Consider the following 16700-nt stretch of genomic DNA (forward strand, 5'->3'; position numbering starts at 1 on the left):
AATGGTTGAACATTAACCATTTCCTTTTGGTACAATGACTCTGTGTATTCCTTCCATCTTTTCTTGATGCATTCTGCATCATTCAATAATTTGCCCAGTAAATTTTTCAATAACGAAAATCGAGGCTTGAATTTTTTCTTAAGTTCCCCCTGCTTGAAAAATGCTGACTGTGTTCTTCCCTTTTGATTTTCTAACTCTAAATCTTTGCACATTTTATTATAGTATTTGGCTTTATCTTCTTTATCATATTAGGAGTGAGTTAATTAAGTATTTGACCAAATAGAACAGACTGATGTTTAAGTGGATCATGTTGTACAGCCCACAAATGATGTCATACTTTTTGACAGAAAAAAAGTTCCCCACCCCTGCTGTATATGGTCTCCAAGGAGCAGCTTGTGGGTTTAAACCACCAACCTGTGGTTAGCAGTCTGGTGTTTTTCTTACAGCACCACACCAGAACTCCAACCACTAGCATAGAGGGTAGGATTAACAACTCATATTTTGGGGGGACATGATTCAATCCTTGTTAACTGCCATCAAGTCTGTTCCAACTCCGAGTGACCGTTATAGAGCTTCCAAGGAGCAGCTGGTGGGTTTGAACCTCCTATCTTATGGTTAGCAATCCAGTGCTTATTCATTGTTGTTAAGTGCTGTCGAGTCGGTTTTGATCCATAGCGACCCTGTCTAGGAACTGTTTCTGAGGAACAGCTGATGAGCTTGAACCACCGACCTTGTGGTTCAAACTGACTTTGTAGTCCAGCGCAGTAGCCCACAGCACCACCTCAGGAGTCCCCCAGCAAGCCCTAAAAGGTGGGAATATACTGAGCTGCAAGCAGCATGTGGGCAGTTGTTAGGTGCCGGATCGTCCATTCTGACTCCTAGCAGCCCCGTCCAGTTCTGTGAAGCACTGTTGGTTCCTGCTTCATCCTCACAGTTGTTGTTAATGTTGTGGTCTGTCATTGCAGTCACTGTCAATCCATCTCCTAGGGGGTTGTCTTCTTTTTTGGATGAGCCTTGACTTTACCTAGCATGCTGTCTTTTTCCTCCTGATAGCATGTCCAAAGTATGTGAGTCCAAGTCTCATCATCCTCACTTCTAAATTGTACTTCTTCCGAGACAGATTTGTTTATTTTTCTGGCAGCTCACTGTATTTTCAGTATACTTGGCCAACACCACATTTCAAATGCATCAGTTCTTCTAGGGCCTTCCTTATTCATTCTCTAGCTTTCACATTGGAGTCCTGGTGTGGCGCTGTGTGTTAATGCACCAGACTGCAAATCCGTTTGAACTGCAAGGTCGTTGGTTCAAGCTCACCAGTTGCTTCTTGGAAGCCCTAGACAGGGTCGCTATGGGTCGGAATCAACGCCATGGCACTTCACAACAACAATAGCTTTCACATGCATATGAAGCCATTGAAGATACCATGGCCTGGGTCAGGTACATCTTAGTCGTCCAAGTGATCTCTTTGTTCTTGAACACTTTAAAGAGGTCTTGAGGTACAGATTTGCCCACTGTGATATGTCATTTGATTTCTTGACTGTTGCTTACAAGAGTATTGATGGTGGATCCAAACAAAATGAAGTCTTTGACAGCTTGAATCTAGTCTCCATTTATCATGATGTTATTTATTCTTCCAGTGCTGAGGAGTTTTGTTTTATTTACATTGAGGCACAATCCATACTGAAGGGTGTGGTCTTTGATCTTCATCAGTAAGTAGTTCAGATTCTCTTTATTTCCAGCAAGTCAGGTTGTTGTTGTTAAGTGCCATTAAGTTGATTCTGACTCATAGCGACCCTTTACAGGGTTTCCGAGAAGCAGCTGGTGGGTTTGAACTGCTGACCTTGTAGCTCAAACTGACCTTGTGGTCCAGCATATTACCCTACAGAGCCACACTTAATTGTTAATGAATCCTCCTCCAATCCTGATGCTGCCATGTTCTTCTTCATACAATCCAGCTTCCAGATTATTTGCTCAGCATACAGATTGAATAAGTACAGTAAAATAATACAACCCTGGGATATACCTTTTCTGATCTTAAACCATTCAGTACCTGTTCTAATGACTGCCTCTGGGTCTGTGTACAGGTTCCTTATGAGCACAATTAAGGGTTCTAGAATGCCCATTCTTCTCAGTGTTATGTGTCGTTTTTTATGATCCACACAGTCTAATGCCTTTGCATAGTTAATAAAGCACAAGTAAGCTTTTTTATGGTATTCTCAGCTTTCAGCCAAAATCCATATGATATCACTCTTTCCACATCCTCTTCTAAATCTGACTTGAATTTCTGGCAGTTCTTTGTCTATGTACTATTATAATCATTTTTAAATTTTCTTCTGCAAAATTTTATTTGTGTGTGATATTAATGATGGTAGCGGTGGTGGCTGTGGGCCGTGGAATCAGTTCCGACTCACACTTTCGAGGCTTCCAATCTTTACAGGAGCAGAAAGCCTTGTCTCTCTTTAGAGGAGCGACTGGTAGACTCGAACTAATGACCTTGAGATTAGTAACCCAGTTTATAATCCACAATGCTATGAAGGTTTCTTGATATTAATGATATTGTTCGATGATTTCTGCAGTCTGTTGGATCACCTTTCTTTGGATGGGCACAAATATGGATCTCTTCCAATTGGTTGACCAGGTCGCTGTCTTCCAGATTTTGTCGTGTAGACTTATGAGAACTATTTCCATCAATTCCTGAAATGATTGAACATTGACCAGTTCTTTTTGGTACAGTGATTCTGTGTTTCTGTCCATGTTTCCTGCATTATTCAATATTTTCCTTCCATATTATAAGTTGAGGCTTGGATTCTTTTCTTCAGCTATTTCAGCTTGAGACATGCTGAGCGTGTTCTCCCTTTTTGGTTTTCCAACTCCAGGTCTTTGCATATTTCATTATAATGTTTTGTCTTCTCATGCCATCCTTTGGAATTTTCAGCTCTTTTACTTCATCATTTCTTCCATTCACTTAGGACTCTGCATTCAAGCGCAAGTTTCAGAGTCATTTCTGAAATTCTTTGGTCTTTTCTTTCTTTCCTGTCTTTCTAATGACCTTTTTCTTTTTTCATGTCTGATGTTAGTTCTGATATTAGTTAGTTTTCATGTATTTGGTCATCATTAGTTTTGAATGCATTAAACCTGTTCTTGAGATGGTCTCTAAATTCAGGTGAGAGATACCCAAGGTTGGAGTCCTGGTGTGGCGCTGTGGGCTAATGCACTGGGCTGCAAAGTCATTTGAACCACAAGGTCAGAGGTTCAAGTTCACCAGCTGCTCCTTGGAAACCCTAAACAGGGTTGCTATGGGTTAGAAACAACTCAACGGTACTTAACACCAACAAATAGCAGTACTCAAAAGGTTGTGTTTCGGCTCTCATAGACTTGTTTCAATTTAGAAGAGCTTCAGTCTGAACGTGCAGATGAACAATTGATGGTCTAGTCTTCAGTGGAACCCTGACCTGTTCTAGTTGGTGTTACTGAGTTTCTCCATTGTCTCTTCCCACAGATGTAGTTGCTTTGATTCATGTATATTCCATCTGGTGAGGTCCACATGTATAGTACTTGTTTATGTTGTTGAAAAAAGTATTTGCAATGGTTAAGTTGTTGGTCTTGCAAAATTCTCTCATGCTGCCTCCAACATCATTTCTATCACTAATGCCATATTTTCAATTACTAGTCCCTCCTCTTTGTTTCCAACTATCGAATTCCAATCACCAGTAATTATTAATGCCTCTTAATTGCATGTTTGATTAATTTCAGACTGAAGAAGTTGGTATAAGTTACTCAATTTCATAATCATTGGCTTTGGTGGTTGGTGGGTAAATTTGAGTAGTTGTGATATTAACTGGTCTTCCTTGTAGGTATATGAAGAAATTCTATCACAGACAGCATTGTACTTCAAAATAGATCTTGAAATGTTCTTTTTGATGATGAATTGTGACGCTAGTCCTCTTCAATTTGTCGTTCCCAGAATAGCAAACTCTATGATTGTCTGGTTCAAAATGGCCAATGCCTTTCTGTTTCAGCTCACTAATGCTTAGGATATCAATCTTTATGTGTTCCAGTTCATTTTTAATGACTTAAAATTTTCCTAGATCCATACTTCATATATTCCACATTCTGATTATCAATGGCTGTTTTCAGCTTTTATTCTCATTCTGAGTTGTGCGCCATCAGCAAATAAAGGTCCTGATTGCTTTGGTCCTTCCATGGTGTTAAGGTTAACTCTACTCTAGGGAGGCAGCTCTTCCTCAGTCCTATTTGGAGTGCCTTCTAACCTGAGGGGCTCATCTTCCAACACTATGTCAGACAATGTTCCACTGCTATTCATAAGGTTTTCAGGACTAATCTGTCTATCCCTTCTTCTTAATCTGGATGCTCTGCTGAAACCCTATCCACCATGAGTGACCCAATGGCATAGTTTCCTTAGCACAGCAGCATACAAGTAACCACAGTGTGACAGACTGACAGACGCCAATGGAGGCACGAGAGCGCAGCCAGCCAGCATGCCATCTGGTTCTTTCTGCTCACAGAAAATAGCAGAGCAAGAAGTGAGGATGGCTGGAATCCAGACATTGTCATCTTGGAGCTACACTGCCACCCCCCCGGGACACTTCAGGCCAAACTGAGGCGTGAATGCAGACCCCCCAATCCTTCCTAGATGGGGAGCAGTCAGGGGGTGACTGAGGAAAATGACTGTCTCTGCTGTGCAGGGGTGCAGGGAGCTCACCCGTCCTTCCATGGGGGTCACCTGGCTTCTTCACCCAAACCCCACATTTACATGTCAACTGGCCCCTAATCCCACCATTCTGATTAAGCATGGGATAGTAAATGAGGGGGTAAGAGTAAGGGAGGTCAGGGCAGATTTGAGGTCAGGCCATCCCCCAGGTCTTGGGTCCCCAGAGCCCAACTTAGGAGACCTGTACTGCAGTGTGTCAGCAGGAAGTTAGTCCCTGCCTTGGCCGAGTAGGTGTATGTATGTGTCCCTTCCTACTGTCTTGGGCGTCAAGACCAGAGATTCCAGACTGAAGAATAAGAAACACCAAACAACCTTATTGCCTCAAGCAGTCCGGTCCTCATCCACCTGTCCCCACCTGTCCCTCACCTGTCCCCACCTGTCCCTCACCTGCCCCCACCTGTCCCCACCTGTCTCTCACCTGTCCTTACCTGTCCCTCACCTGTCCCCACCTGTCCCACACCTGTCCCTCACCTGTCCCACACCTGTCCCTCACCTGTCCCTCACCTGTCAACTCTAACCCTGCCCTTCTCCCTACAGCTGAAGCCCATTATCTCGGACCCCGAGTACCTACTGGACCAGCACATCCTGATCAGCATTAAGTCTTCTGACAGTGACGAGTCCTACGGTAAGGGACCCGGGACAGGTACTGCACAGGTGTGCTTCCAGCTCATATGCACTAGGCGGCCTCTGATGTTAGGGAGCTAATAATGTCTGCTTCCCGAATAGCCCACCCACCTGCTGCCCCACACTCTCATCCTCTGTCCAGGGAACCAGAAGGCCAATTCCCCATAGGTCACCTCATTAGGCTCTGTGCCATGTGCCTTGCAGGTATTACTGGATTTAATACGGACAGCAACCTAAGGAAGCAGGTATTACTCTCCCAATTAGTATAAGAAAGCGGAGACTCAGAGAGGTGAGGTCACACAGCTACTAGGTGACTTAGCTAAGGTAACTGTGAACTCAGGCAGCCAAGCCCCAGAATCTATGTCCTTAGTCTCCTCCCAACGCAGCCCAGGTGAGAGAAATGAGCAAAGGTAAGCGAGGGGCTCTGAGTCTGAGTCTGAGGACCTGCTGGCTGCGGTTCAGGGGTGTCATCCATTGTGAGGTCCGGGTGATGGAATTGCCATGGACGAGGGGATGTTTGCTGGCAGGAAATAGGAATTATCAAAACCTGTTACTAGAATTCTGGTTCATACATACATGGCTTTGTTCCAATCAGAATGTTGAAACATGTCTCCGTGATCCGTGGATGACTGCACACAAGCTCTCTCAGTACTACACTTGTCTTAATCTCATTGTTGTTGTGTTGTGAAGTGCCATCGAGTCGATTCCGATCTATAGCGACCCTGTATAGGGTTTTCGAAGAGCAGCTGGTGAGCTTGAACCGCCGACCTTGCAGTTCAAATGGCTTTGCAGTCTGGCGCATTAACTCACAGTGTCACACAAGTGCCATCAAAAAAGTGTCCCACAAAACAGTGGCTTTGGAGGGGATCTGTTGGACCACCAGTTCAATTCAAAGCAGAGAGCTCAGCTCAGAAGATTATATTTTGGGGATTCCAAAGGAGTCATCTTTTTTTTTTTTTTTTGGCAGTTGGTTTTGGGTGGGACCAAAGGGATGATCTTGATGGATTTTTCTTGAAGGACACAGGATGATCATGGGGTCTTATAACAAAGAAGTTTGAAGGAAACTGAAAACTACACTGATGGGGAAAAGGCCAGGAAACTTGCACAGAGGAATCGCTTTCCATCATGACAATGTATTTGCTCATTTTTTTAAAGGTTGCAAGGGCTGTCCTAGGAGAATTTTGTTGGGGAACCTTACCCCAACCACCCTACAACCCTGATCTTATCTCTTCAGACTTTCTTTTTGTTCCCCAAACTTAAAGACCACTGAAAAGAAAGGAATATGATTTCAGTCCCTCAAGGATGTCAAAACTGAGATTTTGACATGTTGTAAACCTTGCCATTGTTAAGTGCCTTCGAGTCAGTTCTGACTCATAGTGACCCTGTATAGGTTTTCCGAGGAGCAGCTGGTGGATCTGAACTGCAGACCTGGTGGTTCACAGTCTAGTGCTGACCCTACAGGGCCATACCAGGAGTCCAAATCTTAAGGTTCCACCAAGATTTGAACTCAAATGACTGGGTTCAGAGTCCAGAGTGCTAATCATTACATCGTGGAGCTCAGTTCTGTGACTCTTAGCACTTATCAAACTGATTTCCAAAAAGGCTATACCAGTTGGCTTTGCCCTTTCCTTGTGTACGAGTTTCCCCGGGTTTTTGCTGGCATTGTGTATTGTCTTGTTGTTTTTTAAATACACTTTAGTTTTTTAGAGTCATTTTAGATTTCCAGAAAATTGCCCAGAAAGTGTAAAGATTTTCCATGTGGCCGCTTTCTACTGCCTCCCACACAGTTTCTCTTCCTGTTAGCATCTTTCTGTGTTGCTGGATGGTGGTTGCCTCTGCGTTGACTCCAACTCATGGTGATATAGTGCGTAAATAACAGAACAGAATTCTCTCTGGTCCTGCACCATCTTCATGACCATTGTGAGTGGACTGTTGCATCCATTATCTTATGAAGGCTTTCTCTCGCTGCTGAATCAACCATGAAGTCCTTTTCTAACACTTGGTCATGTCTGATGACTTGCCCAAGTCTCCCCATCCTCACTGCCAGTGAGCATTCTGGTTGGTTGTATGTCTTCTAAGACTGACTTGTTCATTTTTCTGGCAGTCCACGGTTCATTCCATATCTTTTAACACCACCATAGTTCAAATGCTTCAATCCTCAGTCCTCCTTATTCATTGTCCAGCATTCACATGCGTATCAGGTAATGGAAAATACCATGGCTTGGGTCAGATGCACCTTGGTCCTTTAAGTGCCATCTTTGCTTTATAAAACTTTAAAGCAGTCTTGTGCAGCAGACTTACCTAGTGCAGTATGTCATTGGATTTCTTGACTGCTGCTTCCATGGGAATTGATAGTTGATTCAAGAAGAATGAAAATTAACATCTTACATCTGTTAATATTGATGAACTAATATTTATACAGTATCAGGGATTGGAATCCACAGTTTAGTTATGGGTTTGGACAAATGCATAATGTCATGTCTCCACTATTACACAGTCATAGAAAACCATTTTACTGTCCCCCAAGATGCCCTGTACCCCATCACAGCATCCTACCCCCACTTCTGAACCCCTGGTAACCACTGATCGTTGTACGCTCTTGGGAATAATCTTTCCTCTTCCGTTTTGGGCTCATTTCATGTCTGTAAAAGAAATCTTTAATGCTTTCTTAAGGAGCCCTGGTGGCGCCATGGGTTAAGTGCTAAATTGCTACTGTGAAAGGTGATCGGTTACACTCCATCAGGTGCACTCCTCGGAAGAAAGATGTTACAATCTGCTTCAATAAAGATTTTTGTTGTTGTTGTTAAGTGCCATCGACTTGATTCCGACCCTTAGCACCCCTGTATAGGGTTTCCAAGGAGCGACTGGTGAACTTGAACCACCAACCTTGCGGTTCAAACCGACTTTGTACTTCAGTAAATTAACCCACAGCGCCACCCCACGACTCCTCTGTAAAACTGAACAGCCTTGGAAACCCTACTGGGCTTCTGTGTCCTCCAGGGTCTCAGAGTTGGAATCAAATGGAGAACAGTGGGATTGTTTCTTGCTCTCTTAATTTGCATTTTTGATGGCTGAAGGGTCTGGACAATCAACCAATTAGGTGGCTGCTTGGATGAAGTGTCTGTTTCTCTCATCAACCCATTCATCTGTTGGGGATTTGACTTTGAGGTGCTTCTCACAGAGTTCAATCAAATCCCCGCTGGGCTCCAGATGTTGCTCCCTGCCAGTACCCGTTTTTATTTGCACAGTTTTCCTTGTGCAGAACGTGGATATCTTTCTACCATCAGATTTGTTGACCTTTGATCATTTCTTACATCACTTCAGACCCTGGGAAGCTATCATCCTAACAGCCATGAGAGTAGTAGCTCATTCTGCTGTTCTGTTGGGCTGTCTGTGATTTTTATTATTTCTTTTCTACATTGATTAATTTACATGGAATTCACTCTATCGTCGGTTTTGAGCCTTTTTTCCCCGTATGGCTGAGGAGTTGTTTCCTTGCCTTGTTTTGAAAGATTGTTGCGGGGTCTCAGAGCTCGCTGTGTAGACCAGTGGCACGGCCGTTCTCCTGAGAAGCTGTGAGGATTGGTGTGATTGTTAGTCTAACTTGGGGTTCCCTCGAGAAACAGCAGCAGTGAGGCATGTTAATACAGAAACAGAGATGGACTTCGAAGCCCTGGCACGTGTGATGTCAGGCCTGACAATTCCAGGATCCATGGGTCAGGCTAGGGGGAGCATGCAGAAGGAAGAGTTCTGTGAGACAGTCTGCACTCCGCATCAGCACATTCTGCCCCAGTGGAGTCAATCAACAGTGGGAGGAAAATCTTTGATGGGGAAAAAAAAGCAATACAGTAGTCACAGCAATCCCTGAAAGGCTTAGAGGGGCCCTAAACCCGTATTTACATAGCATTGATGTTATAATAGGGCTCATAAGTAACCTAGAGATGGGTTAAAGTATTTGGGAGGATGCTCAAAGGTTATATGCAAATACAAGGCCATTTTATAAAAGGGGCTTGAGCATCCAGATTTTGGTACAGGGGTTGGGCTTCGAGCCAATCCTCCCTGCAGATACAAGGGAGCACAGTATCTATTTATTGTCTGGGCTTTTTCCACTAACTGATGGATGACATCCCACTAGATTTCACTATGGGAAGCAATCTGCCATACTGAGTTCATCTCATGCCACTCGCTCCTTTATAATGGCGTAACACTGGACTCTAGCATGACTCTGGACTGGGCAACAAGTCGATCTGTTATGCATAAAGCTACCATGGCAACTAATAACTACTACGCCCTGGTAACAACTAGACGAATGTTTGGCCAAACCAGTGGGCACCATCTGTGGGCCAAGTTGACCCAGGAAATGAACCATCTCTCTGTTGTCCCCCTTGTCTGCCAGGTGAGGGCTGTATTGCCCTAAGGCTAGAGGCCACAGAAACCCAGTTCCCCATCTATACGCCTCTCACCCACCACGGAGAGATGATGGGACATTTCCGGGGGGAGATTAAGCTGCAGACATCCCAAGGCAAGAAGAGAGAGAAGCTGTACGGTAAGACGTTCTTCCTGGGCTCATCTCTCGCTCACTGGGTTGGAGAGGTGGCTTCTCTTAGTGAAACTGGAATCATCCTTCTGCTGGGGCCTGAGAGTAGAATTCCCGCGTGGACTCCTGGTGTGGCACTATAGGATCAGCACAGAACAGCCAGCCATGAGGTCAGCAATTCAAACCCACCAGCTGTGCCTGGGAAACCATAAACAACAACAACAAGAGACACTCTAACCAAACTCTCAACTGATTTAAGGAGTCCCTGACTGAAGCCCAACACCCAGCAGATATAGCTGGCTCACTGTTCCCTGGCCCCACTCGACAGATGTCTTTAAGGACATGAAGTGGATGAATATCCTGGCTCCCCTTCATAGGCCTGGTCACTCTCCTTATAGAATTCTTGTTGATGCCAAGTACCGTCAAAAAGTCGGTTCTGAATCAGAGTGACCCTGTATAGGGTTTCCAAGGAGCGGCTAGTGAGTTTGAACTGCTGACCTCGAGATCCAGACTGACCTTGTGGTCCAGCTCATTAACCCACAGTGCCACCCCATCACTAACCCACCTAATATTGATTAGTTCTTTGAAGGTTTCCGGGGTGAGAAGACTAAAGCTCTGCTACATTAGGATTTCCCACGTGGTTCCTGTTCTTCCCTGTGGCCACATGCTAAACTTTCACGGATAAATATGAAGAGGCTTCAAAAAGTTCATGGAAAAATTACAATTTTTCCATGAACTTTCTGAGGTCCCCTCATAGGTACCTGCATCCATCCCTCATGGTACCCACCTAGGATTTTGGACCTCCCAAATTTCTTTCATCCACCAGACACATGTAGAAGCCCCAGTCATCATCCTGAACACATGTCCTTAGCTTGTGCCTACTCTAACCCTGCCACATTCCAAAATGACAGTGTCTTATTATCTTGTCTTTCCTGGCAGAGATCCCTAGCCCGCTATTTCAGCTTGAACTCTGGTGTGGCGTGGGATAATGTGCCAGACTGCAAAGTTGTTTGAACTGCAAGATTGGTGGTTCAAGCTCACCAACTGCTCCTTAGAAACCTTATACAGGGTCACTATGGGTCGGAACCAACTCAATGGCACTTACTTGCTTTGGTTGGCAATTGGGAGGTCCATCTATTATGGCTATCAGAAAAGGCAAGGAGCTCTGGTAGCATAGTGGTTATGAATCAGGCTGCAAACCTCAAGGTCAGCAGTTCGAAACTACCAGCTGTCCATGGGAGAAAGATGAGGTTTTCTGCTCCTGTAAAGATTTACAGCCTCTGAACCCTAGGCAGGGTCGCTATAACACTGACTCCACATAACCACCACCATCAGAAAGGGCATCACTTAAGCTGAGTTTGGGGAGCAAACTTTCAGAGGGCTTCCCTTGCCCCAAATGAAAGGCCAGCCTCAGCAGGTCATCCCTTGACCCCAAAGGTGACCCTGCTGATTGTCATTAGACTAGTTGAGATGCCTCATCTCTTAGATCAGAATTGTCACTGCTTAGTTATGAGACTATTGAAATGTGACCAAGAGACCCTAAAAATAATGCAAACACAAAGATTTTGAATTTAGAATTTTCTCTTCATCCTACCTAAAAATTGTAAAACTTAAAAATTACTCTCAAAAAAAAAAAAAAAAACACAAATGACTCTCCGTGGTATTTTATTTAGGTTAAAATTGCTCCACTTGAAATGTAAGCTCTTCTCACTTGATGGCAGTTAGGTTCCAAAGACCAGATCCCTATGCAGAACCTGGTGTTAGGCAAAAACAAAGAATGACCAATCAGCTCAAAAAACAAAGGGTAACTGCATTATGATGTAACTGCCAAACCATAAAGAATGGTGACCCAACCAAGTGGTCATATAACCTAATCATTACAGTTAATGTTACTCATTACTGCCAGATAGGCATCGTGCATGTGAAAAATAGTCCGATAGTAGATTTTCTACTCTTGTCATAAATGTGAAATGTCAAGTCAGTAAGTGAGCAGGTGTAATGAAAGATTTGAGTGCTCCAGAGCTGCTCAAAGATTTGTTAACAAGTGTTTCTTCCTTTTCACACAGACCACAGGTGGGTTTTCCCCTTTTGCTTTAATTCCTGCTCAAACACACTCAAATAGCAACACCTCCTCCCATGAATTGGGTTTCAACTATATAAATAATGATGTGTGAGTGGATCGTAAATTGATTACCTTGTAAATGTTATCTTGAGTATTTCTCACAACAGCCCTATGAGCCAGCGTTGTCATCTTTGTTTTATAGATGGGGAAATCAAGGCAGAGAGCCAGTAAGCAGCCAGGCTAAAATTCATCCAGTTAGTGAATGGTGCAGATTTATCCCCAGTGCCACATCAGAATTCCTAAGTGTTCCTTCCCATAACGTTAATAAAGAGCAGAAGTCAGTACATGTAAATATCTGACACCCCCACACCAACCAGGGCTCAGCCCACCCCTGAGAAATGTGGGCCTGTCTGTCCTGTGAGAGGTCCTTTCTCTATTCTGGTAGTGGGTGGGGTGATGGGGATTCAGCCCCACCACAACTACAAACCAGAGTTGGAAATGAAGGGGGAGGTCCCAGCTCCCCTTTAAATCTTACAGAAAGGCTGGCTTTGGGTACTGAATACTCTTGCGCCTTTTATGTTTGGTTTTCTCTGACCGGGCAAGAAACAGTTGCCATTTTGTCCCTTGGTGAGACCAACAAGTTGGAAACATCACAGAGAATGACAGCTCTGGGTTACACAAGCCGACTTCCCGCTCTAAGACAGTGGCCGGAATAATTAGCCAATCACGGAACTCTTAGGGTCCCAGATGAGGCCTGTGAACCTTGCTTGGCTCAACTCTTCAGCATCCAGTGTTCATGTGTCAGCTTCGGCATACAAATGGCACCGTTTGCTCCATCTCGGGTCTAAGAGAAGTCTTGGTGGCATAGTGGGTTAAGCATTGTACTGCCAGCCACAAGGTCTGCAGTGCAAGCGCGCTAGCCACTCTGTGGCAGACTAATGGGACTGTCTGCACCATCAAGCTTTACACCCTTGGGAACCCCAGGAAGCAGTTCTACTCTGGCACTAGGAGTCACGTGGGTGAGTGTGTGGGTGTGGTCTAAGAGCTGGAGGCTGGATCTCAAAGCCTCATGCCTGCTTCTTTCCCTCCAGACTTTGTGAAGACGGAGAGGGATGAGCCCAGTGGACCCAAGACCCTGAAGAGCTTCACCAGCCATGACCCCACGAAGCTCCTGGAGCCCACCAACAGGTAGGCCAATGGGATGAGCCAGGGCCCCCCTAAAAGCTATAGGCTGACTTTACAGACGTAGGCTCAGGAGGAGGTGAGTGGAGACAAAGAGGACAGGGAGGTAAGGAGACCACCTGCGTTACGCTGTCTGTGAGTCTCTGACAACAAACCCTCATCTCCTGGGAGGGTGGTGTGACCCTGACAAGGCCTTGGGAGACCCGTCTGTGGTGGAACAATTAACAGTTCAGTTCTGCGGACCTATCTCGTACACCTTCTGGGCATCAGGTTCTGGAGAAACTCAAGCTGATGAAGTGCCATTCCTGCCTCATGGTAGAAAGGTGTGGCCACACTCCAGCCGGCCTTCCTGGCCCAGGAGTGTCTGCTGTGTTTCACTCTCTGGGACCAGGGACATCAGCAGCTGTGGGCTCGGTGGCCAACAAGCCCACCATGCTACTAATAGGGGAAAACAGTGGGGAAAATCCACTCCAGTTGCTCTTGGCAGAGACTGTGCTGGGAATAACCGGGACATCAAAGGTCATGGTATGAGGGAAGAGGAAGCCAGTTGTCATGGAGACTCGGTGTGTGCCAGAGTAGAACTGAACTCCCTGGGTTCCTCAACGGCTGGCTTTTCAGCAAGGTACCTTTGGGGGGACTTGAACCTGCAGCCTTTTGGTTAACAGCTGAGCACGTTAACCATTTGTAATACTCAAGGACTCCTTTTAGGGGACAGTAGTCCCTCCCAAACCGGGCTACCTCAACTGTGGTCTCAGTTTAGGTTGTCCTGGACAGCATACCTGGTGTCCAGGCAAAGCAGCCCCCAAGCTCTCCAGAATCAGTGCCCAGGGGCCAGTTGCACAACACCACTGCTTCCTCCTCTTCCCTCTGGCCCTCAGCTGCCCCGCCCCCACCCCTTAGCACCCAGAGAGCCAGGCAGCACTCATGACAAAACACATCCACCCCCAGAACTTGTTTAGTGCTCCTGAGGCCGTTATCCAACAAAGGTCTGCATTTGAGTGATGAGGAACTGCCCAGCAGTAGGGTCTCCTCTCCCAGGCCTGGGTTGTGCCCACCACAGCTTACAACTCCCTTCCCACAGGCGAGGCCTCCGCCTTGGCCACTGTGAACGCCCCTGCCCTACCAATGCATGCTGATGGGTGCTCAGTCCCTCATGGAACTCTCCACTCACCTTTCAAACCTGCCCGAGACTCCCTCATAACCCCCGCCCACCCTGCCCACTCCCCATTGCCACCCAACTTCCATGTGGCAGAACTTGCTGACTTCTCACCTCTCTCCCCACCAGCTCCCTGGCTTTCCCACTTCCTGGAACAGCCCAACCCCTTCCCACCTCAGGGCCTTAGCGCCTACTAAAATCGCTTCAAGAACATTCACCACTCTGTCTTCTTGTCACATAGAGCTTCCCTGGCTATGCAGAGCGCAAGTGGTCCCCACCTCCTGTTCATCTCTGTCTCCATCAGACTTCAGTGTAAACAGACCACCTGCGCTCAGCTGGAGGCATGTGAGTTCCATGGGAACAGAGACTGTGAGTCCTGCATTCACAGCCATAGTCCCCCTGGCCCCTGGCCTGGTTCTACTAAACCACCACTGTCGAGTCCGTTACAACTCCTCAAGACCCTGGAGCACAGAGTGGAACCACCCCCATAGGGTTTCCGAGGGTGTAAATCTTCACAGGAGTGGACAGCCTCTTTGGTTTCCCTTTGCTCAGCTGGTGGATTCGAACCACCAACCTTACAGTTAGCAGTTGAGCACTTAACCCTCAACGCCACCAGGACATCTTTGGTATTTACGAGACCCTCAGAGGGGGTCCTGGTGAGGTGTTGTGGGATAAGCACTGAACTGCTAATTCCAAGGTCAGTAGTTCAAACCTACTTAGAAACCCCAAATAGTGTCACTATGAGTTGGCACTGACTTGGTGGCATCCAACCACCACAACCAGGCCTTCAGAAATTATTTTGTTGCTTGAATGACAAACCTACAGCTCACACAGAGGTGGAGGAGCTGAAGAGAAGTCTGTGGGGTCCTCACAGAGAACCCTGTTCTTAGCCTGAGAAAGGAAGGGGGTCCCTGGGTCTGACTGTGTATCCCCCCTGCAGGGTCCTTCTATGCGGTGGCCCCACCGAGATTATCAACCCCAACTACATGGGCATGGGACCCTTTGGAAAGCAGACCCTCTCCCCTGACCACCAACCCACCGCCTGGAGCTATGACCTGCTGCCCAAGGACACCTCCCTTGGACCTGGAAGGGGGGAGAGTCCTCCCACACCACCCTCCCAACCGCCAATATCACCCAAGAAGTTCTCATCTTCGACAGCAGTCCGGGGCCCCTGCCCCAGGACACAGGAGTCCAGGTGAGTTCTCCCTACTGGTGTCCCTGCCTCCACAGCTAAGAGTCCACGGGGTCCTAAACACCTGAGGAGCTCATGCCTGGGGGCCGGGATGTGTATCCACTGTTCATTCGTGACTTCTCTGCTCCCTGGCATCACTCTGCTCATTGAGTGTCTTCAGAGCCTGAAACCTAGTGGTGTTGGCCTCTGTCAACTTGACCTTTGACTCATGGCAACACCATCACAATGGCACACAGTGCTCCCAGCTCTGTGCCATCCCATGGTGGGTTATAGATCAGATCACTGTGAGCCATAGGATTTTCATTGTTTTCAGACGTAGATTACCAGGCCTTTCTTTCTAGTCTCCTAGTCCAGAAACACTGCTGAAACCTGCTCAGTATTATAGCAACACACAACTCTCCATTGGCAGATGAAGTGGGAAGATGGGAGGGAGAGAAGAAGGGAAAGGCTGAAGGACTCTGATTACCCCTCTAGCTTCTAGGATTTTAATCTTAGATCATTTCTTAAGAAATTTGGGGAAAAGCTAAACAGCCTCAATTTCCACCTTTCTTTTCAACCTGGTCCCATCGTTATGGCTCCTGGGTGGCAACCTAGTGGTGACCAGAGAGTACACTGTCAGACACCAGACAAGTACACTGTCAACATTCACAACAGTCAGGTGATGACCAGACAGTACACCGTCAGCATTCACAACAGCCAAGTGGTGACCAGAGAGTGCACCATCAACATTCACAGGCGCATCCATGGAGTAGGCTTCAAGAAGAGTTCCCCTTGAGCACTCAGGGAGATTCAGAAATTTGCTGAGATAGGAACACCAGACATGTGCATTGACACCAGGCTCAACAAAGCGGCCTGGGCCAAAGGAATCAGGAACGTCCCGCACCATATCCGCATGCGGTTATCCAGGAAGCATAATGATTATGAAGATGCACCAGACAAGCTCTGGACACTGGTGGTCCGTGTGCCTGTCACCGCTTTCAAAACCCTACAGTCAATGTGGATGAAAACTAACTAACAGCTAATTATCAAATATATTTAAAAACATGCCTTTAAATGAAAAAAAAAAAACCAAAAACCCACCATATAATATAAAGTAGTTCCAAGGGCTGCCAAAAAACCACCACAAAGTGGGTGGCTATAAATGACAGGAATTGATTGGAAGTTGTCAAAAATGAAATGGAACGCATCAACATCGATATCTTAGGCATTAGTGAG

At 46.2% G+C, this 16700-nt stretch overlaps 1 protein-coding gene across 1 annotated transcript in view; it reads left to right on the top strand.

The window, feature by feature from the left end:
* The window catches only part of INPP5D (inositol polyphosphate-5-phosphatase, 145kDa), a 141790-nt gene that overhangs the window by 119771 nt on the left and 5319 nt on the right, over positions 1 to 16700 (top strand). The window contains exons 22-25 of the mRNA XM_006866805.1: positions 5270 to 5357; positions 9753 to 9902; positions 13047 to 13143; positions 15234 to 15488. Coding sequence (XP_006866867.1) covers positions 5270 to 5357; positions 9753 to 9902; positions 13047 to 13143; positions 15234 to 15488 — 590 coding nt within the window. The remainder of the gene's footprint in view (positions 1 to 5269; positions 5358 to 9752; positions 9903 to 13046; positions 13144 to 15233; positions 15489 to 16700) is intronic.

This window comes from Chrysochloris asiatica, unplaced genomic scaffold (genome assembly GCF_000296735.1).
Source record: "Chrysochloris asiatica unplaced genomic scaffold, ChrAsi1.0 scaffold00096, whole genome shotgun sequence".
Lineage (NCBI taxonomy): Eukaryota > Metazoa > Chordata > Mammalia > Afrosoricida > Chrysochloridae > Chrysochloris > Chrysochloris asiatica.